At 51.1% G+C, this 23,684-nt stretch overlaps 9 protein-coding genes; 5 read left to right on the top strand and 4 right to left on the bottom strand.

The window, feature by feature from the left end:
* Positions 1–99: 99 nt before the first annotated feature.
* RCC_05278 (related to E.coli cation transport protein) lies at positions 100–995 on the bottom strand (the record flags this gene model as incomplete). XM_023770549.1 has 5 exons in its annotated part: positions 100–552; positions 616–700; positions 752–756; positions 814–895; positions 952–995. 5 exons carry the CDS (start codon positions 993–995, stop codon positions 100–102), a joined length of 669 nt encoding a protein of 222 aa, XP_023626317.1.
* Positions 996–1,255: 260 nt separating this feature from the next.
* On the top strand, positions 1,256–7,900 carry RCC_05277 (probable pre-mRNA splicing helicase; the record flags this gene model as incomplete). The annotated part of the gene is made up of 1 exon (XM_023770548.1): positions 1,256–7,900. The coding sequence occupies one exon, from the start codon at positions 1,256–1,258 to the stop codon at positions 7,898–7,900; it is 6,645 nt and encodes a 2,214-aa protein (XP_023626316.1).
* Positions 7,901–10,827: 2,927 nt separating this feature from the next.
* Positions 10,828–11,607, bottom strand: RCC_05276 (uncharacterized protein; the record flags this gene model as incomplete). Its single annotated transcript, XM_023770547.1, has 1 exon — positions 10,828–11,607. The coding sequence occupies one exon, from the start codon at positions 11,605–11,607 to the stop codon at positions 10,828–10,830; it is 780 nt and encodes a 259-aa protein (XP_023626315.1).
* A 1,094-nt stretch (positions 11,608–12,701) lies between these two features.
* Positions 12,702–16,690, top strand: RCC_05275 (uncharacterized protein; the record flags this gene model as incomplete). XM_023770546.1 has 15 exons in its annotated part: positions 12,702–13,179; positions 13,227–13,437; positions 13,513–13,582; positions 13,633–13,700; positions 13,753–13,924; positions 13,999–14,085; positions 14,161–14,181; positions 14,235–14,391; positions 14,449–14,569; positions 14,626–14,638; positions 14,689–14,794; positions 14,858–15,206; positions 15,261–15,430; positions 15,501–15,996; positions 16,102–16,690. 15 exons carry the CDS (start codon positions 12,702–12,704, stop codon positions 16,688–16,690), a joined length of 3,108 nt encoding a protein of 1,035 aa, XP_023626314.1.
* A 2,190-nt stretch (positions 16,691–18,880) lies between these two features.
* RCC_05274 (uncharacterized protein) lies at positions 18,881–19,282 on the bottom strand (the record flags this gene model as incomplete). The annotated part of the gene is made up of 1 exon (XM_023770545.1): positions 18,881–19,282. One exon carries the CDS (start codon positions 19,280–19,282, stop codon positions 18,881–18,883), a length of 402 nt encoding a protein of 133 aa, XP_023626313.1.
* Positions 19,283–20,390: 1,108 nt separating this feature from the next.
* RCC_05273 (uncharacterized protein) lies at positions 20,391–20,608 on the top strand (the record flags this gene model as incomplete). XM_023770544.1 has 2 exons in its annotated part: positions 20,391–20,425; positions 20,485–20,608. The coding sequence occupies 2 exons, from the start codon at positions 20,391–20,393 to the stop codon at positions 20,606–20,608; spliced, it is 159 nt and encodes a 52-aa protein (XP_023626312.1).
* Positions 20,609–21,241: 633 nt separating this feature from the next.
* On the bottom strand, positions 21,242–21,787 carry RCC_05272 (uncharacterized protein; the record flags this gene model as incomplete). XM_023770543.1 has 2 exons in its annotated part: positions 21,242–21,588; positions 21,643–21,787. 2 exons carry the CDS (start codon positions 21,785–21,787, stop codon positions 21,242–21,244), a joined length of 492 nt encoding a protein of 163 aa, XP_023626311.1.
* Positions 21,788–22,363: 576 nt separating this feature from the next.
* Positions 22,364–22,578, top strand: RCC_05271 (uncharacterized protein; the record flags this gene model as incomplete). XM_023770542.1 has 2 exons in its annotated part: positions 22,364–22,435; positions 22,495–22,578. 2 exons carry the CDS (start codon positions 22,364–22,366, stop codon positions 22,576–22,578), a joined length of 156 nt encoding a protein of 51 aa, XP_023626310.1.
* A 530-nt stretch (positions 22,579–23,108) lies between these two features.
* RCC_05270 (uncharacterized protein) lies at positions 23,109–23,662 on the top strand (the record flags this gene model as incomplete). XM_023770541.1 has 2 exons in its annotated part: positions 23,109–23,229; positions 23,301–23,662. 2 exons carry the CDS (start codon positions 23,109–23,111, stop codon positions 23,660–23,662), a joined length of 483 nt encoding a protein of 160 aa, XP_023626309.1.
* Between the last annotated feature and the right edge of the window lie 22 nt (positions 23,663–23,684).

The following is a 23,684-nucleotide window of genomic DNA, read 5'->3' as shown; positions in this document are numbered from 1 at the left end:
CAGCAGTGGCGTTTTCTAAAGGATCTATCTATGCATGTAAAATGAAGCAATGTCGTCTTCTCATCATTCTCATCATTCTCATATCCCCATCTTCTTGTTCTATTCCGCGGATTGCTCTCGCGCCTCCACCTCTCTACACCTCCTCGCCAAGTCACTAATGTGCTCGTCTCCACTCCCCTCACTCAATCCATTCAACGCCTCCTCCAATTGATACAGATACTCTCGATTCTCTCCACTCGGTCCTCTCGACTTCACAATGTGTTCCGCCAATGCCTGCGGATCTTGCGGTCCGAGAAACTGAGGATTGTCCGGTAACCCTATGTACACCAAACAGTTTATCGGTTTTCCAGCATGAGAGGATTGGGAGGAAGATGGAATGTGAACAGGTTGGTAAGTCCCAGTCATGTCCTGAGGTTTGGGGATCTGAAAGGGAGTGTATTGAATGCTGTAACCATTGATCTCGCGGATGTCGAGGTATTCTTTCACTTCGGGAACATGTTGGGAGGGGATGCGATAGGCTGCTCCCCAGACTTTTGGTGGGGCTGAGGCGTGCTTGAGGTTGAAATGTTAGTTGCTAAGGAAGATGTGTCATATTGTTGTGGCGACGCGACGCACTTGGTCTGTGAGCGTTTCCCAGAGCTCGCGGTCTATCAATGTGCAGACTCGACCGGGAGCCTCGGGTGTTCCGCGATGGTCTTCACTTTCGGATTGTGAGTCGATGGAAGTATGTTCGATGTGGAGTCTCTCTCACCTGGCCTGTGAAGATCGACTTTAGTTGGTGTGCATGATTCGATCCATTGACACATGTCATACCTGCCAGAAACGACGAACATAGCCCTCTATGTAGCCTGGAAGACGAAGATCATAATGTGGTGGAGGTTTCCAAATCAACGAGCTGTTGTTCCATCTTAGTTGTTTGTGGATGCTATTGACACATGTCCAAGACTGTACCCATATCCAAAGAGCCAGAGATCTCCTTCACCGTCTTCTGCCATGATCAAATCGATTCGCCGCAAGAAATGCAATAAAAATAAATATGAAATATATGACAATGACAACGACGGCGGAAAGGTGGAGTGAGGCCACGGACCTGAGCTGCCATTGAGCTAGTAAACTTTATTTCGAGAAATCGTTTGGCTCCGATCCAGGTCTCCCACTTGCGAAGTTCATCACCGCGCCGACTCATCTAGAGTCTCGCTCTCACAAACAACAACTTTCCCTTTCACATCAAGTCCTCCCCGGTGACACTTCCACCATGGCGGACTCGAAGAAAGGCGGCGGCGGCGCCGGCGGGGGTGGCGGCGACAACAATCTGGCCCAATACAAATATGGAGCCATGTCCAACCTGGTCCTGCAAGCCGACAAACGATTCGTCAGTCGTCGCGGCGATGAGACCACCGGTGACCCGGAATCACTCGCTGGAAGGATAAATCTTGGCGAAATGGGATCACGAACAGCGCGCGAAAAGGCTCCAGTTTCTGCCGCGACACAGGATCAGGCGCGGAAGAGAAAACGAACGGAGCCTGTACAGAGTTCGCGAGCGGCAGGAATCCTCAGTCAGCAGGATATGAATATTGAGGGACTGCGATATCGACCACGAATCGCCGCCACGAAAGATGTCTATGATTTGATCTCGACGAATGTGGCGCAAAAAATGGGAGGGGATTATGGGATTGCCATTACTGCCTCTGCGACCGACTCCGTGTTGGAATATCTCAAAGATGACAGCWTGAAGGATTTCGACAAGAAGAAGGAGATTGATGACATTCTGGGAATCACCACTTCGAGTAAGGAATTCAACCAGTTGGTGAATCTGGGGAAGAAGATTACGGATTATGATGCACAGGATGAGGATGAGGAAATGGGCGAAGGTGCGCAAGAAGAGGCCGACATGGACGAACAACAGGGCGTGGCTGTGGAGTTTGAGTCCGAGGACGAGGATGAGGACGCTGGTCGCACATTCGAGGTTCGAGAGGAGGATGACGAGTCGGAGAATGATCTTGCCATGGGGAACGAGGAGGAGGAGGCTGCCGAGGATGGCGCTGGTCCACCTCCCGATGCTGATGGTGGCGAGGAAGAGGAAGATGACGGCATGGTAATAGAGAATCGGTCGCGAAGGAGTGGCAAGGCAGGCCAAGATCCGGACATTGTCCCCGCACATGAGATCGATGCATACTGGCTGCAACGGCAGATTGGACAAATCTACGAAGACGCTCACATCCAGACTGAAAAGACTCGAGATGCGGAGACGATCATGGCTGGAACGGATGCTGAGGGCGAGGAAAAGGCCTTGAACGAGGTGGAGAACGACCTCATGGAGCTATTCGACTATGAACACCACGAACTGGTCGGAAAGCTTTTYAAGAACCGGGACAAGATTATTTGGGTCACACGATGGCGAAGGGTTGCAGAAGACGATGCTGCTCGGGAGGCCGTCGAAAAGCAAATGGTCAATGCCGGGCACGCAAGTATATTAAAGGAGATTCGTGGCCGAGATGATGCCCCTGCGAAGACAACCAAGCTGCAAGTCAAACTTGATCCAATGGATCTGGACGCCAGACYCCCCGCCAAAGACGAAGAAGATGTGAARAAGGAGGGTATTGTGGGTGGTCTGCAACCGAGGAAGACACTAAACCTGGAGGACCTCAAGTTTGAACAGGGCAATCACCTCATGACCAACAACAATGTGAAGCTTCCACAAGGATCGACCAAGCGAACCTTCAAAGGATACGAGGAAATTCACGTTCCTGCGCCGAAGCGGAAGCCTAGTCCGAATGAGCGGCCATTGATTCCTACCACAGACCTCCCTGCCTGGGCCAGAGCAGGATTTGGAAGCTCAACATCTCTTAACCGCATTCAGACCGAGTGTTACCCATCCGCTTTTGAGGATGATGGCAATATGCTCATTTGCGCTCCTACTGGGTCTGGAAAGACGAACGTGGCAATGTTGACGATGCTGCGAGAGATTGGCAAGCACCGCGATCCCACGACAGGTCACATCAACCTCGAAGCTTTTAAGATCATCTACATTGCACCGCTGAAAGCCCTGGTCCAGGAACAGGTCGGCAACTTTGGCAAACGTCTTGAAGCTTACGGCATCACCGTGTCTGAGCTTACTGGTGACAGACAACTCACCAAGCAGCAAATCGCAGACACCAATGTTATTGTCACAACCCCTGAAAAGTGGGACGTCATCACCCGAAAGGCCACAGACACAAGCTACACCAATCTTGTGCGACTTATCTGTATCGATGAGATTCATCTCTTGCACGATGACAGAGGTCCGGTCTTGGAGAGTATTGTGTCTCGAACCATCCGCCGTACGGAGCAGACTGGCGATCCAGTCCGCATTGTTGGTCTTTCTGCTACTCTGCCCAATTACCACGATGTGGCGACCTTCCTGAGAGTTGACAAGAAGGATCTATTCCACTTTGACGGTACTTTCCGTCCTTGTCCTCTCAAGCAAGAATTCATCGGCGTCACAGACAAGAAGGCCATTAAGCAGCTCAAGACGATGAACGACGTCTGCTACACCAAAGTCCTCGAGCAGGTGGGTCAGAACAAGAATCAAATGCTCATCTTCGTGCATTCACGAAAAGAGACGGCCAAGACGGCCAAGTACATTCGTGACAAGGCGATGGAGCTGGAAACCATTGGACAGATTCTTCGAACCGATGCCGCTAGTCGCGAGATTCTTCGTGAGGAAGCTGAGAGTGTGCAGAATGCGGAGCTGAAGGATGTGCTTCCCTACGGATTCGGTATCCATCACGCTGGTATGAGCCGGGCTGATCGAACTGCTGTGGAGGATCTCTTTTCCGATGGTGCTATCCAAGTGCTGGTCTGCACCGCAACTCTTGCTTGGGGTGTCAACTTACCAGCACATACTGTCATCATCAAGGGCACATCCATCTACTCTCCCGAAAAGGGTTCTTGGGTGGAGCTTAGCCCACAGGATGTCCTCCAGATGCTTGGTCGTGCTGGACGTCCGCAGTATGATACCTATGGTGAAGGAATCATCATCACGACACAGACCGAGATTCAGTACTATCTGTCATTGATGAATCAGCAACTTCCGATAGAGTCGCAGTTTGTCTCAAAACTGGCGGACAATCTCAATGCTGAAATTGTCCTCGGCAATATCAGATCTCGCGACGAAGGCGTCGAATGGCTTGGATACACATATCTCTTCGTTCGAATGTTGCGATCGYCGGCGTTGTATCAAGTCGGTGCGGACTACGAAGAGGATGAAACGCTCGAGCAGAGGAGAGTCGACCTCATTCACTCCGCTGCTGTGGTATTGGAGAAGGCTAGTCTGGCCAAGTACGACAAGAAGACTGGACGCCTGCAATCTACGGATCTCGGTCGGGTCGCCAGTCATTACTACATCACCCACAACAGCATGTTGACCTACAACATGCACATCCAGCCTTCGGTCAGCCCCATTGAGCTCTTCCGTGTGTTTGCGCTTAGCGACGAGTTCAAGTATATTCCCGTTCGACAAGACGAGAAGCTAGAACTCGCAAAGCTACTTGGTCGCGTTCCCATCCCCGTAAAGGAGACGATCGATGAGCCGCAATGCAAGATCAACGTCCTCTTACAAGCATACGTCAGCAGACTGAAGCTTGAGGGGTTGGCACTCATGGCAGATCTTGTATATGTCACTCAATCCGCGGGACGAATTCTGAGAGCCATGTTTGAGATTGCGTTGAAGAAAGGTTGGGCATCCGTAGCAAAGGATGCGTTGGCTCTTTGTAAGATGGCCGAGAAGCGCATGTGGCCGACCATGACGCCTCTTCGTCAATTCCCAGACTGCTCGCCCGACATTATCAAGAAGGCCGAGCGTATGGATGTTCCCTGGTCCAGCTACTTTGATCTGGACCCACCTCGCATGGGAGAATTACTCGGCATGCCCAAGCAGGGCCGCCAGGTCTGCAATTTGATTGCGAAATTCCCCAGAATGGATATTCAAGCGCAATGTCAACCCATCACCAGGAGTATGCTTCGGGTCGAGCTGACACTGACTCCCAAGTTTGAGTGGGATGATGCAATTCACGGCCGCGCTGAAGCATGGTGGATCTTGGTTGAGGACTGCGATGGTGAGGACATACTCTTCCACGACCAATTCATTCTCCGCAAGGACTACGCTCTGGCTGAGATGAACGAGCACATTGTGGAGTTTACCATTCCCATCACCGAGCCCATGCCTCCCAACTACTTCATCTCGGTTGTCAGCGACAGGTGGATGCACGCGGAGAGCAAGCTTACCCTTTCCTTCCAGAAGCTGGTTCTGCCGGAGAGGTTCCCACCGCACWCACCCTTGCTGGATATGCAGCCTCTTCCGGTGCAGGCTCTGAAGCGGGCAGACTACGTTGATCTGTTCCCTGACTGGTCGCAGTTCAACAAGATTCAGACGCAGACTTTCAACGCTCTCTTTCAGTCAGATGACAACGTCTTCGTTGGCGCTCCTACTGGCGCTGGGAAGACTGTCTGTGCTGAGTTCGCACTCCTGCGACACTTCACCAAGGCCAACGCTGGCAAGGCAGTGTACATTGCACCCTTCCAGCAGCAGATTGATGCCAGACACAAGATCTGGCAGGCGAGGCTGGGACCCTTGGCTGGTGGCAAAGAGATTGTGAAGCTCACTGGCGAAACGACGGCTGATCTGAAGCTCATCGAGAGGGGTCACCTGATCCTCGCAACTCCAGTACAGTGGGACATGATGTCAAGACAATGGCAGCGGAGGAAGAACGTCCAAAACGTAAGCCTGATCATCGCCGATGACCTTCACATGCTCGGAGGACAGGCCGGCTACATCTATGAAGCCGTCATGTCTCGCYCTCAAGCTATCAAAGCTCAGCTTGAGAACGACTTGCGGACAGTTGGTCTCAGCGTCTCCCTCACCAATGCGAGAGATGTCGGCGAGTGGATCGGCTGCAGCAAGCACACCATCTTCAACTTCAGCCCCAACAGCAGACCCATATCGTTGAACTTGCACTTGCAGACATTCAACATCCCGCATTTCCCCTCGCTCATGCTGGCGATGACCAAGCCCACGTACCAAGCCGTCTTGCAGTACGCCCCAGAAAAGCCAGCAATGATCTTTGTGCCCAGTCGAAAGCAAGTCCGGAATACTGCACAGGATTTGCTTGCGGCGTGCGTTGCTGATGATGACGAGGATCGATTTCTGCACACCGACGCAGAGCAACTGGCACCCATCCTCGCACGCGTCAAGGAGAAGTCTCTGGCGGAATCCCTCGCGCATGGTATCGCCTACTACCATGAAGCTCTGAGTGATTCGGACAAGCGCATCGTGGAGACACTGTTCACACAAGGCGCAGCACAAGTCATGCTCGTCTCGCGAGACTGTTGCTGGGAAGTGCAGAGTGTTGCACATCTTGTCATCGTCATGGGCACGCAATTCTTCGAGGGTCGGGAACATCGCTACATTGACTACCCCATCAGTGATGTTCTGCAGATGTTTGGAAAAGCCGGACGCCCGCTCACGGATCGCGATTGTCGAGGTGTGCTCATGTGTCCGGATGTCAAGCGCAGCTACTACAAGAAATTCTTGGGCGAGGCATTGCCAATTGAGAGTCAACTGCAATCATACATGCATGATGCCTTTGTCACGGAGATCAGTACCAAGACGATTGAGTCAACGCAGGATGCCGTGGATTGGACAACGTATACTTTCTTGTACAGGAGGTYGCTGGCCAACCCCAGCTTCTACGGCATGCTGGACACTTCACATGATGGCCTGAGCGCGTACCTCTCCGAGCAAGTCGAAGGCACGCTGAAGGACCTCTCTGACGCGAAGATCATTGAGCTTGATGAGGATGAAGACACTGTCGCGCCTCTGAACGCAGCCATGATCGCGGCATACTACAACATCTCCTTCATCACCATGCAGACATTACTCCTCTCCCTCAAACGCGGCACAAAATTGAAGGGTATCCTCGAGATTGTTACGGCCGCCACGGAATTTGAAGACATTCAGATCCGCCGGCATGAAGAGCACATTTTGGAACGCATCTATGATCGCGTACCCGTCAAGCTCTCCGAACCAAACTTTGAATCACCGCATTTCAAGGCCTTTATCCTCTTGCAAGCACACTTCTCTCGCATGCAACTTCCTACAGATCTTGCGAAGGACCAAGAACTCATCCTCGGCAAAGTATTGAATCTCCTATCCGCTTGCGTGGATGTCCTATCTTCAGAAGGACACCTCAACGCCATGAACGCCATGGAAATCAGCCAGATGGTCGTCCAAGCCATGTGGGATCGTGATTCTCCTCTCAAACAACTCCCTCACGCCACAGATGAGGTTGTGGAGACATGCGCCAAATTCGGGATCAAAGACGTTCTCGAATTCCAAGACGCCATGGATCCCGATGAGAATCCCGACCATAAGAAATTGATGGATGGTCTCGGATGGAATCCCAAACAATTGGGAGATGTAGCGACATTTATCAACTCTCGCTACCCGAACGTCGAATTGGAGTTCGAGGTTGAGGATCAAGAGAACATCACAGCTGGATCGCCTGCTTACATTAATGTGAGCATCACGCGACAATTGGAAGAGGACGAGGAGGCGGATTTGAGGGTTCAAGCACCTTTCTACCCCGGGGTCAAGATGGAGAATTGGTGGTTGGTGATTGGGGAGGAGAAGGGCAGGAATTTGTTGGCGATCAAGAGGGTTACGCTTCTGAGGGAGCTTAAGACCAAATTGGAATTTGTGGTCGAGGAACAAGGAAAGAAGGAGTTGACGGTTTTCTTGATGAGTGATTGTTATGTCGGGGTTGATCAGGCGCCGAGCTTCGTGGTTGACGTTGGGGAAGGGGTGGAGGAGAGTGACGAGGAGGGTGGAGATGGGGATGGAGATGCTGAGATGGAAGGGTAGAGAGAGGTATGAGAGTGTATATTTATCGGATGTTTAGGATCAAGATTTTCGCTGTTGTTCCATGTTCTTTCGTCTACACAAGCTTGCGTCAGCTGACTCGGAGGTGTCAAGAATGTGCGTGAACGCTGTTCTCTACCATCCAATACCGGATGTCTTCTCCACTCGTATCGTCTCTTCCCACGTCGGTCGACATCTGAGTGCGGCCAGAAACAGGCCAATCGACCTCCTGCAAACAGCGCCGGAAGAACTCATGTGACAAGCCATAGACCCGCAGACGTAATTCAGGGGRCAGATCTGCAAAGGACGGAAAGCAGACATTCTCAGCTGTGGAATTCGTAGCGAGGCGTGAGATTCTGGAAAGATCGTGAATGCTTCGTTCTTCTTACATTCACTTGCTAGAGTTTGACAAGCTTGGCATGGACTTTTGGATTTGAGATGCGTGCAGGACTCAATATTTCATAGAATTGTCATCTGTCATCTGATATTCGTGAACCAGACTCCTCACAGCTACTATATTCGTAGCGCCATATGGAATGTCCGCCCCGCCAWATGCAAACAGTTTCCTCTCAAATCTCAATTGATCCCTGTGAATAAGGAAGGGCTGTTGTGCTTGCGATGGGATGTTATCCTTGCTCCGACAAACACTGCTAAGACCGCGGTTCTCCTATGGATTCTAGAGCCTCATCTATACTGCTGCGAAGATGAATTCCACTCCTTAGAAGGTAAGGAGTAAATAAGAAACAGCTTGATCTTCCGTGATGACTCGATGCTCGAGTTTGCCCAGCAATCGAATCCTTCTGAGGCACTTAACAGGAGACGACTCGACGCAGCTTTGGAGAGTATCTTCTAAAATCACAAGAATTGGAACAACAACACGCTGGTCATACCAACCACACCTCCAATCAAACCTGACCTTCAATCCTTTCGCCTTCTCAAGAACTACACCTTTCATCAATATCACCTGCATCCCGTCGAGATGATCATAGTGATCCGGGTGGAGAGAGGACATCGTACTCATGGAGGAAAGACGACCAAAGAAATAACGGTGGATGTGGATTCCTCCGATAGTGTTCGGCGGATCAAAGAACTGATCGGGGAGGCTATGGGCGTGTCAGTGAGTGGCCAGCGTCTGAAGATTCGAAAGTCGGAGCTGTTGAACAACAAGCTTGTTTCAGAGCTGGTTTTCCTGGGAGAGAAGACCTTGTTCTTGAGTTTCCGAAGATGAATCGAGCGCGGTTGGAGAAAGTTTTGAGGAGAAGGGCATCGATAAAACGGATAGGCTTGTAGCAATTCATGTTCAAGTCATTATGCGTCCCAAGACTCGGTTTGAAGCTGTTAAGTCGAAACATGCTGTGTTCTCTCACGTCATGCTACCAATCTGTCGTGTAGTGAAAAATCCCGCCACACAATCAAAATTCTGGAACCCCTGATCTAGTCTGCTGTGCTTGGCTCTGGAGAATCTGCCACTTGTTGCGGTGCCCGGCATTTTCTATGCTTTGTATGTTTCTTTGGCTGGATCGAAGTCCCAGCAGACTTGTTCACCAGAACCTGGAAACATCCACCCACCCACCCACCACTAAAAGCCACAGAAACGTGGGCTTGGTCACAACTGGTCAAAATAAAGCCCTCGCTAAGGGAAGAAGAATAGACTGACACATGGACCGTATGGCCAAAGAATGTGAGATGTAAGAGGATACAAGGTTCTTCGTGGTGTACACGCTTGAGATGTTGCCGATCTCGTTCACGAGCCCCTTACTTTGCAGCAACATCATGCTAGACGTCTTTCCCGCTCATGTGGTCTTGCAGACTAAGGGACACACATCATCTACTCTATGTTTGTTCGCTGATCGGTAGTGATTGATCTATGAAGGTGAAGAGCTAGATCGCAATGATCGAACGTTTGATGACTACAAGATCTCGGAGGTGGGTTGAATGAAATCATGCCTCTAAAGGAGTTCTTTGTCAACGATACTCTGGAATGATCGGAGTAGCCAAGAAAGCGAGATGCTAGAATCGAGTAAATGCTATGTTGTGAATGATCGGTAAAGAGGGTTACGATCATCGTGACCTGCTGTTCGCTCCGCCTAGAATCGACGTCCAGTCTTCATCGTCTGACTCTCCGCCTGGAATGTGTCAGCTGTAAAGTTTGCTTATAGCTGTATGATTGTGACATTGACATTGAGGGACTAGGTAGCAACGACCGGGGCCAAGTGTCGAGGTAAAAATCTACAATCATAATTTCCAGTTTTCAACTCTTGAGCACATTCGACCATAGATGCATGAAAGCAAGCCATCCCGTCCGCTCTGGCCTATTGAACCATGTAATCGTTTGATCAGTACTCAGGTGGGTGACCNGCAAGCCATCCCGTCCGCTCTGGCCTATTGAACCATGTAATCGTTTGATCAGTACTCAGGTGGGTGACCACTGGGGAATCCCAAATGTTGAATGTAGATCTCATTTTTTTGCTGCTTTTTGGAAGAGAACGTGCAAGTGAAAATTTTGTAGCTCTTAAGACCTTAGCGCCAATGTACAACGCCATGACCAAGTTTAACACTTTTGACTTCAACTGCTACCTATGACWTAACGTTCGTTCTCATCGTTAAACCTACATCCGTGAGATTCCAGATGGTTGTGACAACATTCCTGACACACGCATATCCTCAATCACTCCTCCTCTAGCGTTGATGTGCACGATTGAAAAAACAGAGCAAAGCATCATCTCTTCCACCTTGCGTCCAAGACACTCGCATTATCAAACGATTTGTTGCCGGGCAGCAACACCTCTTTGAAGAGGCCGCATACCTTGACCTCGATCGAATTTCCTTGGAAGCGGCCGACGCGCCAACTACACTCGTTCCTTCACTTCCACACGCTGAAAGCTTCCTGTAATGCGGTAKGCTCTTCATCCTTTCTGCAAAAGCAACCATTACTTCTCATAAGTCTGCACAATCTCAGCCATCGCTTTCCTCMCCGCCGACGGCGTATATTCCGCATAATAGTCATTCATCCCTAGAAGCAATTTTCCTACCCAATAACATCCCGAGCCCACCGTTTTCGATATCCAAATCATGCTTCTCGTTTCCCAATCGTGCACCCATCGTGGCACAGGGTCTATAGGAAGAATGGAAAGCCTTAGCCGACTAAACCAGATCCGTCCATGATCCTCGTGGTAATCGTGAGCATACAGTGTCATAGTCCGCTGGATTCTCGAAGTCAAGGAAAGGAGACGCTCGTAGCTTCTTGGAGAAGTCTTCGAGAGGAACGAGAAGACGCCTCTCAGCCAGAGAGGTGTAGAATCCAAACGAGGGAATCTCTCGCGGTCCAGCTCCGCGCTGTAGACATTTCGATGGAGGGCTTCGTTAGCGATCAACAGCACGACTAGATCGCCACCCGTCTTCTTCTGCTCGGAGGTTGGGCCCCAGCTATACCTTTCCTTTGTCTGGAAATTCAACGTGACTCCAGCTGAAGTATAGCGACCTCCCCCGCCTGAGTGGTGGATCGATCCAACGGATACGACGATGAGACCGCTGAGGCTGGTAATTTGCCGAGCGTCGAGATGTTGGTAGTTCCAGTACTCAGGCATTCGCCAGTCGCTAGTTGGGGGAATGGTGATTTGGATGGTATCTTGCTCGAGGAATTCGAAACGTACTGCTCGAGGTCCGGGAAAGTCGAACGAGCTGCGCTGGACGGTGTTGGTTCTCTTCATCGTCGTATTGGAGGAGCGAGGTCGGCTGAACTTGCTAGAGGTGCTGTTCTCATTATCCTCTCAGAAGATGTACTTACCTACTCCGCCTGTCCGCATCCTGGCTGCCACTTTCACCCTCGACTTTGAGTTTGAGCTACCTAAATTAGTGGGAATCCTTCCGTGCACGTGGGCGGAGTCTCGAACCTCCCTCGGAGCGCCACGTGCGGCACATGCCGAGATATCTATCACTCCATGACAATCCTTTCTACCTAGGTAGGTATCTTCCGCAAGCTGCGGCGAGAGGAACTATATTCCGTTCTGCCTCAAACCTGCGTATTTCGCACAGTGGCGAACCGAACGGCGATGGTATATCTCATGCCAAGTGTGTGTTGCACCTAACCTCCACATTGTAGAGAACAGGATGTATTTTCCCCCCAAACACTACCTCCCACAAGGCTTAGAGATTCTCGATCGACCTTGTGCCACAGCGCCGAAGGATTTTCGAAGATATCAACCTCATGCCCTAAGCCATCACAGCACCGAAGGATTTCGCGGCACGAATGAGTAAAACTAGCAGTTCAGATGGGCTTGTGATAACAACTGACCACTGTAAAGTGTGCTGACCATGGCTTGAGCTAGGGGCGTACGCCTTACCTGTTCAGAGCGTACGAAACTCTCGTTCTGACCTGTTTCCCTACGGCGAAGCTCAGGTATGGCTGCATTAGCTCAAGCTCGCGGAGAATACCATGCCACGGGACGAAGAAAGCTTGCTGTTTCGAAGGCGTCGGCCATTGTTGGCACCATCTATTCTTGGCACCTCTGGGCGCAGAGATGTTACTGGTCCTACGATGACTTTTTGTTACCTTCGCGGCGGATATGGCAATACCAAGGCATTGACATGATCCTACACCAGCATGGCGAGTGAGGGCAGATCGGCATTGTCGACTGCCACCAATCCGAAGAAGCAGAAGCACGGCAACTCCTCCCCACGTGCGAACTCAACATTCTTTAGGAGGTATGTGAATCTCACTGCAGCAAATCGGGGCCCTGAACATGTCAACAGATAAGAAGGGCTTTGGAGTCCCTCTATCGAACCAGATCACCCAGTTGCACACATGGCCTCTATTCGTACCCACCGGCGTTTCGCCTTCGGGTTACTATACCTATTCGCTTGTTCCTTCTCCGACGCGCTGTCCCTCGAGAGCCATCACCGTCCAAGACAAGAAGGCGACAGCTTCAGGGATGCGGTCTTGCAAGAAGCCCGCGTTCTGCCAGAGCTCCTCCAGGCCAATGTGTCCAACCCTGTCTTGCTGCCTCCTAACATTACAGAAACTGCAGTCAGCACGGCTAGCACCACGAACGAGACCATCGAAGCTTCGACGGTCGACATCCAGCGTACGATACAGCTAGAACATGCTCGGCGTCTCGGAGCACTCTTTCCAGCCGTACAGCAAACGACCGCTGAACCGGACTTTGACAGCTACCTTGAAACGATCAGCCCACCAAGCAACAACGGCACAGGACAAGTTGAGCAAAGACAAAGTGGCTTGAGGGTCCTGGCCATTGGTGACAGCATGACTCACTGCAATGAAGGTATGTATCGCGCACACCAATCGAGGACCTTGCTGACCGGGTATGAGGTGACTTTACGTGGAGGTATCGACTGGAGCAATGGTTCCAAAGCCAAAACATCGCCATGAACTATGTTGGTCCTTATCCTAGAACGGCGGCTCCTCCAGAGGCCGTCAAGCCTCCAGGCCTCGACTTCTACGACCAGGGCGGAAAGTCACCGTCACGGATCAATGTGGACGGCGAGTACGCCCCAGAGGCTCAAGCAGCCGGATTCAAAGGGTGCGAAGTATCCTTTCCCAGCCTCTTCATGGAGCGTTGACGACTGACACGAATCTGGAATCACTTTGCGATTAGTGGACGTTCAGCAGCTGTTGATAAAGGACTCATCAACGGTGTGGTGTCGGCATATCCTCCAGATGTGATGGTATGTCGGATTCATTGGAACCATCGTTTATTGATCCTGACTTGATTTAGCTCGTTATGCTTGGTTTCAATGATCTAGGCTGGTTTTTCAGCGACGACGACGGGCTACTAGTAAACATGTGAGATGTGTCCGTCAATGCTCACAATCAATACTGACTATCTATGCTATAGGAAAACATTGATCGACGAAGCTCGACGCGCGAAGCCCGATATCAAGATCATTGTAGGAAGCGTTCCTCAACGCACCTTCATCGGAGGACGACAAGACCTCGTCACCAACACAGACTCGTACAACCGGATGCTGAAGGATGCCGTTCCAGGTTGGAGCACCTCGTCATCTCCTGTACGTGGTGACCACTCTCGACACTTTCGTCGATTTCATGCAATGGTGATGCCCTATTGACCTGTCTGTCGTAGGTACACTGGGCTCCAATTCGAGAGGAGTACGAGTGCGGTCCCAATTCTGGCCAAGATTGTCCGGCGGCATACGATGGACTTCACCCCGTGAGTCCAACGATGCAAATCTATCCATGTTGCAGCAGTGATGGACTAACATGTTCCTCTTTTTTTGCCCTCCAGAACGAACTCGGCGAATATCAGGTACATCATTCTCCCAAGCGTAGCGCTGGCTCGAAGCTGACGGTAAAATCCAGATTGCTCGCGCTTTCAGCCGGGCTCTTGTCAGTGGTCTAGCAATAGGTTCATCGCCACTTGAGGTACCTGGCCAGATACCATCTCGTCCCTTGCCAGCACCGTCCAACTTTCAGGTTTTCTCGTCCGATCTGGGTGTGACCGCGACGTGGGACAAGGGCATGTCTTCCTTGCAATCTGCTCTCCTCCGTACTGTCCATCGCTAACCGTATGCAGTGTTTGGAGCTTACGAATATGATGTCGAGTACACTATTGATGGCTTTTCGTTCTACCGCTTCTCTCCCGGACAGGTCAAGTCCAATAGATGGGATTCAAGATGGGCGTTCGACGGTTCCGTGTACGTACTACCCGCGCGATTTCGGAAGGCGAGTCTGCTGATAGTGATACCCACAGTTACGAACTCCGGGTATGCTCGAGCGCAGGTAACAGAAAGGGTGGTTGTACAGGGCGGCTCAGCGCAACCGCTCGACCTACAACTGCTGCCCCCCCCCGACAAACGTTGTTACTTCGCCCGAACAAGGCGGGCTGAGCGTATCCTGGGAACGTCCAACTGGTCCCAATAGTGAGTCCATACGACACTATCAGATCTATTGGTGGGACCTGGACACACCTTGCTCTTTCGTAGATGGTGCAGCTTTTCAAGCCTCGCCCGCTCGGATCAAGAACTTGAAGGCCGGCCACCGTTATTTTGTTGCCATCGAGACCTTTAACTATGCTGGTGCTGGACTTCCGTTTATTGCTAGGACCATACGGACAAACAATGCCCGGCCTTCGACCCCAGCCAACTTGCAGATAGCACCTCGCAGTGCAACGATTGTACATCTGACCTGGGATCTGGTCGCAGGCTCCGGAGGCTATTCGGTTCTCCGCCGCTCCACCGATACCAGCAGCAACCGGACGTTTAGTGAAGTTGGTACCTCTGATACCACATGCACTGATATTTACTTTCAGTTTCCTGGCGTCCATACCTGGGAGTAAGTGCCAAGCATACTGCAAGAGRACTTTGAGACTAATGTCTCATTGTACAGATACAAAGTCATAGCTACCAACGGTGCACTYGAGAGTGACTCGAGCAATAAGGTCGTCTCAGAGCAATACCGTGACGGGAGCAGTGCACCATCGTGTCCCGCTCCCGCCGATCGTTGTCCCGCCGGCTCTGGTGGTGGCCCGCCGCCATTGGAGCCTATTGATAATCAAGGTGAACCCCAGCAGCCAGATTTTAATATTTAACTGGGTGTCACTGGGTGACTCCTATGCCGCGGGGCCAGGTGCCGGACAAAGGGCTCAAGAGTCCGGCGCGGAAGCATGCCTTCGCAATCAAGGGTCGTATCCCTACCAGTTGACGGTACCAATTCGACCCAACTACTTCCAGCTGGTGGCAGAGCGATACGCGTGCACCGGAGATGTGGTACAAGGTCTCATTGACAACCAATTACCCATGCTTGGAGGGTCTACGGCCTACAAGTTGGCGACCCTTTCGATTGGCGGAAACGATATCCTCTTCGGAAAGATTGTGAAGTACTGCGTCTATTTGAACAACTTCCTCGGAAAGTGCTCCCGCTACGTGAAGGAGGCTGACAACATCATCGAGAACGCGTTGCCTGGCCTTTTAACCCGTGCGTATGATTCAACCTTCAAGAAAATGAGTGGCGGTGGCTCCGAAAAGGACATTGGTATGATGATCCAGCTCTATCCCAGCTTCTTCTACGTGGACAACAACGATCCGAACAAAGATTGGTGCGACACGCACAGAATGGACAACCAGTAAGTCATTTGAAGTGTGGAAGGCAGAAATGGCTCCCCGGAGCCTTCCCCCCTTTTTTTTTCTAATGTGTGAAACATTCACTAACTTGTACACTTCAATTCCAGCTTACCTGGATATCCCGCCACTGTGATCACGAAAGAGTTCCGCACTCAAATCAACGGCCTCGCCTACCGCCTGCGAGCCAAAATCATCGAGACCATCAACAACTTCTCGCGGGACAGGATTGCCAATGGGGCTTGGTCCGAAACGYAAATCTTCTACTTGGACGGGGATGATTCCAATTACAACGGACGCCGCTTCTGCGAACCAGGACTCACTTCTTTTGACAGTCCCCAAATCGGATTCTTCGAAATCAATGCCCCAGACACCACCGACGGTATCCATCCCGCACCGACGGTAGGCGGCACGGACACGATCACGGTCGCGCAGCATTTGCAGAGATTCAATCCCGACACTTGCGATCAGGATTTGCGCTACCGATCCAGCGAAGGGTGGGAATACTCCTGTGATGTTTCCAAGGCTCTTGCAGGCAACAACAGCGATCAGAATGCCCAGATATTTCCTCCGAGTGGAGAGGCGACGATGAAGACATTCCATCCCAAGAGTTTTGACTTTGGGAATATTGCGGCCAACCACGAGGCGAGGCTGAGGTCTGAGCCCTTTCTCTTTAAAATCACTGGGACCGTAAGATGAATGAATCGAACGTGGGAGGCCTTGGGGGTGAGATCGAGGAAGACGATGCAGTTGGATTTGCTTACAGTGATGGGCAAAAGGCATTTCACCTGGGTATGGAAAGACAAATACAAACGGAGGTGCCCACACGCATCTGTAAAAGGCCATGGTCTCGGACTAGACACCGCCCGATCAAAAGTCATCATTGTCTTGGGTATTAAACTTATAGCTTGTTGGAGCCGGAACGGTAAGCTCACTTTTTGAGCATCGAATTTCCAGATCATCTTGCATTCCTCCATGCCATATAATGTCCCCATTCTTCATCAACCTCTCCAATGCTTTGCTCGCTGCATATCCACAATCGACGTAGCTAGAGTATTCTCATACGATTCCGCATATCGTCCTGGACCTTTCCTTTACCCCTCTAAAAGTCTCAGTCTCAGTGTAACAACAGCATGCAGTTCGTCCAGTAAGAGCGCATTCTACGTCCAATTCCAATTCCCAGAAGCGTAGGAAGGCTTGCTAAGAGACTAGTCAGATCGTGGTGAGTCCTTTTCTCTAGGCGGCACACTTACGACGCCGCATCTCGCTAACACTTTCAGCAGTAGTGCAGCACGCAGAAAACTGTTCCCCGCCGCATTGTGCGATGGCGTAAAAGGGTGTGAATAGCGCAGATCAGGAGGGTCGTCAAGCTGAGAGAGAATTTCATCGTGGTCGGGKCGGTTGGAGGTTGTTTTTTGTGTTGTTTGCTCGTCTCTTTCACGCTCTTTATGTACGGTCTTGAAGCTCTTGATGTTGATCTTTTTGCCCGTATTTACTATGCATATCACAGAGCGTTGAGTAAGTACCAGAGAGAGTCCGGATGGGGGATTCCCACAACGGGCGGACCGTTGAATTTTGTTTTGAGAGTGAGGAATCGTGAAAAACCGCTGAAGCGAGCACACATATTAGCCGTTGAACGTCCTTGAACAGGTTCTTAGCGGCAGCCGTTGGTTTTGCTTCGATTATATCAATCATAAACTTGTACTCAACATCCGGCAATCACACTCTCACCTAGTGCACCTGTGAAAGAGCGTCGGCWCCGGATGTAATTAATACGGCCCTAGAGTTTGATCGGATCAACCAAACTCACTTTAACGACATATCGTAGATCGAATAATACAGTGAGATGTGCTGCTTTCTTGCACGACCAATTCGTGGCTAGCTTACCTCCAACAGCTCTCTTTCGACCTGCGGCGCTGACGCCTGAGCTGAAATGAACCGCTCAAGCTCCGGATCTGGAGCCTCGAGGACGAACAGGCAAAGAAGGCTCAGTGCTCCTTCGATTGTATGAGTTCACCGAACTCGCTTGAAGATCCCGGAATCCAGGACCGGGTTCTCCCAAGAGAGGGACGGCCTGATTGTTGATGATACCATGTGCGGAAACCATGTCTAGAAAGAACCAGTGAGCTGATATTGAATCTTCAAAAAATGACTCGATTGCTTGGTTTTTGCCAGTTTTATCGTCCAGGAAAATCACGAAGTCGTTGGAGACCAAAATATGAGGATTGCAGCTCAACTTTTTTCTTCAACTTTCGCCGAAGCATTTTCGCTACTGAATGAACGATTTTGCTTCTCCAGAGCTCTTCAGTGCATGCCAAAATGACCATTTTATCGAAGATACATCGCCAATATCGGAATCTGATGACTGAGGTTGCTGTACATCTGGTCGGTCAATCTTCTTCCATTGCCCTCAGGGGGCGACTGTCACGCCCAGTCGTCATCGTTCTCGTCATCAGATAGTGCCCGCTCGTCGTCAGCATCATGCCTTTTCACTTTTCGTTATGGTCATCTCCACTGCTCTCGTAAGCATAAGTGCCTCTAGCTTCATCCTCATCGCTGTTTCTTCCCCTGCAGCCCGTAAATTATATCGAGCCGCACTTCGTAGTCGGTTTTCTGACCTCGATTGCCTCGATATGCGATGATCCCTGATAGAGAGAACAGATGAGATACTACGACGACGCGAGGTCTTGGTTTGTGGTCAAATACTTGAGAAACCCACTATACCCGAGAGCTCGCTGAGTACCAGATCATCAGACTCTGGGTCAATGAGTGCTGGCGGATCATAGACGCCGGCGCTTCGTCGTGCAATTGGGAGACGGTGCTGTCAGGACAGGGGCACAACATACACAGCACGCTGTTTGAATGAGTTCGGGCGGAAGAAAAGTACATTTACCGACAAAGAGGCGGGAACGTGGTGGTGAAGATGTCCTGCACTGGATCGTAACGTTCCAACTCGAACACTGCGCACCATACATCAATGGCCGCCATAACCTGGGCTCTTGCCCGCTTGGCTTCGTAGCGTAGCCGCTGCACGAAAGCCTGAATCTCCGCCTCTTGCTCTCGGCTGCAGCCCGTCTCCTGGAGGCACTGTTGGGAATGATCTCCCAGCACATAATCCACCTCGAAACGACCCTCTAGCAGCACATCATTATCGGGATGCTCCAAGGTCTCTTTGACCAGAGTGAAGCCGGCACTAGTGGCGGCTGCCATGATGGACGGCTGATCTATGCCCGCACACACATTCTGTTCTCTGAGACCCGGAACGCCCGGTTTCTTGCAGCGATGTACCATGGCTGCCGTCTTTACCGCGGGGACGTGGAGAAGGTGGTATGTTTACCGGGTTGTTCGGCCAATGTTGCCAAGAAGGATGGGGTGTCGAGTGGGTGGCAGGAGATGCGCGGGCCGAGCATGGACTTTCGGGTGTGCTCGTGGGCTTCTTGCATAGTGAAGGGGTTGCCGTAGTCGGGTCGTGCAGGATAAATGGCCGTGACATGTCCCCGTGGGCCCATTCGCAATGCCAGGGCGAGGCAAAAATCTCCCTGTCCGCAGCCAATGTCCAACGCCCTCTCCACCTCCCGCACCCCCCTCCAAGTCCGGACAATTTCCAAGCATTGCTTGAACCTCGGCACGTGAAAGATTCGCACGAGCTCCGGCCTATGGAGGGAGCACTGTAGAAGTGTATCCACTTCGGGAACAACACGAGTCGGACTTTGAATCATCGGGATCGTCTTGGGAAGAAGTAAAGTGGATATGGATCACTTGAAGGCGTACTTGGCCCATTGAATAGACGCCGGGTCGCCTGCATACGTCTGGACGTGGCGCAAGATGGATCGGGCGTGCTCTGTAGGTACGTAGTTCTATGCCATCCGCTAGTGGACACACAATTGATGGGTGCTTTCATGCAAACTGGGGGCAAAAGACGGCGAATGCTACAGCCGTCCACTTCGTCGACATTGCTTCTTCCGGCCTTCCAATTCAGCTATGGTATAGCTGACGCTTCGCTTGGAGCAATCTTGTCTGTCCCCGTTGGCGCGGAACGCCGACGTGCTTGACGTGGGTCGAGGTACCTCGCCTTGGGGTGATGTGATGCGGGCAGGAAGTGGGGCGCACGGGATGAAGGCGCGCGGGCCGTTCTCACCGAGGATCGAATCAATCGGCTCAATTGATTCAATTTGATTGCGAATTTGATCTGGTTCGAGCCGGGACGGACCGGCGACGGGAGCACTCCTCGGTTCGGACCTCACCTCCGCACCTGCGTCATGCTGGTCACCTCACCTCCATCTTGTGCGTCGATATCCCACGTCGACCCTTCCCTTCACAGGTGCAAGTGGGTCGATCGCCCTTTTGGCGCGCCAGTCATCCACGGGCGCGACTCGCAGGCGCAGATGCCCACCGCCTTATGACGATAAGCATCTATCTACTGCGGTATGGATGGTGGGATGGACGACAACTTGATCCATTTGCACATGACCCAGCCTGACTGACTGACGAAGGCKGAACGTAGGTAAGATGGCTCCTCAGAAACCCGTGGTCTTTCCTCCATCTCTCCGTTTCTTCATGATCTTGCCCCCTCCGCCATCTTCGCCATCTCGGGGAAGTTGCACTRAACATGCATGACACGGAACAAGCGAGTCGGCTGAAATATCCCGCCGCAGTGGACCTTGATACCGCTGMAGAGGGAACGCRAGGTGAAGAACATCAGGACCAGGAGCGATGAACCCGATCGAGCCGAAGCATCCTGGAGATGGAGTCAGATTGCCTTCTTCGCCGACGTAGATCGAAGAGCCCAAATCCAGAACGAAGACGGCGTGCGGGGACCGATACTGTACACTCCAAGATTAGCCGGTTTGAGGTCGCGGTACATGTACCCAGCTTGGTGGAGGGCGCCAACACCCTTCATGGCCTGCAGGGAGAGTTCACCAAGTACCGGCCTCTTTGCATCAACAGAGCCGTTCAGGAGTGAAGTAAGATCGTGCCGAGCGAGTGGCTGGAAGAAAGTGTAGGTCACTCCAAGCTTGGAATCAATGCTGTCGAGGAACGCGATCACAAAACGTGCGCCTTTTCCTTTCACCCGTGCAGAAATTGAAGAAGACCAGACTTCCTCGCCATCAATTAACTGAACTATCTACAGGCCCGCCCGGCCGTACATTGAATGATTTCTATCTGCACAACTTGATCCATCGCCATTGATGCCTTCCTTATCTTGCTTCCGAAGCCGATCGAAGCCTGACTACATGCCTCTCGACGGGATCAATCGTAGTTTTTGATCGTCATGTAGTTGCTAATACCGTTTCCAGCGAAGTTCAACACGATATCGTGAATAGCATTAGTCTCCTCCAATTTAAAGCCCTGAATCGTGTGGAACCAGACTTGGAGAAGTTCACTCGGAATTAAGTCGTTTGCTGCAAAAACCACTAAATTCCAATGCGCCCTCCATCTTCCCTTAGACGTGTCCTTAAACCTTCCCGTCTTCGTCGACTGTTCGGAGATAACGTATAACAGGTCATTTCGATCGTCCTCTGTCCAGACCGAGTTAGGGTAGTTACTTTTCGGAAATATCATGCAGCACTGGTCGCCGATGCCGGCGTTTATGCAGTCTGCACTTGAGATCAGTAAGGTGTTGGTGTAATGTAGACTATAGTGTCACTCACCCTGGGATAGATCGATATAATAGAATCCTGCCYCGAACTGCCCTGTTCCACTCTCGAGGGGAATGCAGTAATCCGGGGTAGCTCCATAGGCGAGATTGGCGAGGAGGGACAAGCCAGCTGCGACGAACCAAGAGAATGAGACCATTGCTGCGGTGTAATGGAAGAAAGTGGATGTGTGTGTTTGTAGAGCGTGTTCTGGAAAGACGGGGAGGATCACTTTATAGGCTTGCGCAGGATTGACACAGACCACGAGCTACGTGCTTCCAGTTGAGAGGGATTTGATACCATGTTACGAAGGATGCAATACCATGTTACAAAGGATTCAAGACCATACTGCAAAGGATTCAAGACCATGCCGCAAAGGATTCAAGAAACCTGTTGTTGTGTGTGGCAAAGGATTCAAGACCGTGCTGCAAAGGATTCAAGAACCCTGTTGTGTGTTGCAACGCTTACGGCCACACCTCGGGAATGCCATTAGTCCAATGTTGGTTGGCAAAGTGTCGTCAACCAACAAACAAAAAGTGGACTTATCAATTTGAAGGGACCTACTAGGCCCGCTAAATGACGGGCCGTAGTGCTTGATGGTAGCGTGCAAAGGCATGGTCGACAAGGGGAGATACAAGATATGTGGGGCTATATCAGACGGTTCATGCCAAGACTAGGGCTTGTAGTCACTAGTAGGTATCCTACAGCTTGCTTCCTCAATCCAGTTCTTGCAAGAATGAAGTATCTCTCCATCTTCGCCATCGCCGCTAGTATCCCAGCCGTGATCTTTGCCGCTCCGGTCTCACAGGTATGCCGTCTCCGGATCCCGATGTATTCAGTTGTGCATTTCATCTAATAAGCGACTAGCCGAATGCGGTACCTGGCTCTGTGGACGACTATCATATCTGGGTCGACAAGCGTGACTCCACAGTGGAGCACTACGTTAACTAGGTCAACAAGTAGCGTAACGAGGTCCTAACTCAGATCGTCGGAGGATCGCAGATCTTGAGATAACGGTGAATGAAGATTCATTCACTCACTTGGATCTGTAATCAGGGGCTTAGAGGAAAGATTCTAGCAGGGCATACAAGGAGGATCATTTCACTCGCTTTGTAGGCAGTCAATCAAGCAATCACAAGTTCTTTCTTGTAGTAGTCTACAGAATAGAACCGGGAGATCTATTGTAGTGAGAGTCGATAAGAAAACGCCCATACACAGACTACTGCCGGTTTGTTGATTTCAATGACCGTGGTGTCGCCAAAGTCCACGGTATCCTCCCAACCCTTGGAAATGAGCACGTTAAGAATATCCAGCGTTCTAGATTGTGTCAAAGGCGTTAGTAGGGACCCTTTGTTCTTGTCGCCGGGGTGTTTGGGATCGGGTCTGGGTTGATGAACCATCAGTCCATCTCACGGAATAATATTCATCTTCCCCTGACGACTTCAATCCCTGGAAACCCCTCTTTTTTGTACATTCCAAGCATGCGTCTGGACAACATAAAGACCTTTAAACCAACTTACTTTGCTCTTACAGAAGACATTTCAGATTCAGGAGAGACCAACGGATCGGTATGTCGCTCGATCAGTATTGTCTATGCCGCTTGTAAGATGTTGATCAAGGGGTCTCTCACAGACCGAACGCACGGTATACTCAATCCTCCGCTCTCCATACAGTCGTGATCATCGTTACTCTGATCTTGGTCGCTGGATCTGTTGCACAACTTTATCGGCCTGCGCAGGCGACGACATGTCAAAGTCCCTCGATACGCCGCGAATGGCGTGCGTTCACTTCGGGTGAAAGGTTGGAGTTTATACGTGCGGTAAATGTGTTGGCTCAAGTTACTTCCCAGCGGCGAGAGAATGGAACAATTTACGACGATTTTGCCCTCCTACACGGAGCAATCAGTCGGATGTGTAAGTGGATGTGTCTTCTCACGGTGTTCTCTGTTGACGTAAAGGATAAAATAGTCCACCGATCCGCATCTTTCTTACCGTGGCATCGATATACCTTGATCCTATATGAGAAAGCTCTCTAAGACATGCTGGCTTCACCGGTAG

Source organism: Ramularia collo-cygni (assembly GCF_900074925.1).
Source record: "Ramularia collo-cygni strain URUG2 genome assembly, contig: RCC_scaffold07, whole genome shotgun sequence".
NCBI lineage: Eukaryota > Fungi > Ascomycota > Dothideomycetes > Mycosphaerellales > Mycosphaerellaceae > Ramularia > Ramularia collo-cygni.
Note: the sequence above shows the minus strand (reverse complement) of the source record. Positions and strands in the feature narration are given on the sequence as shown.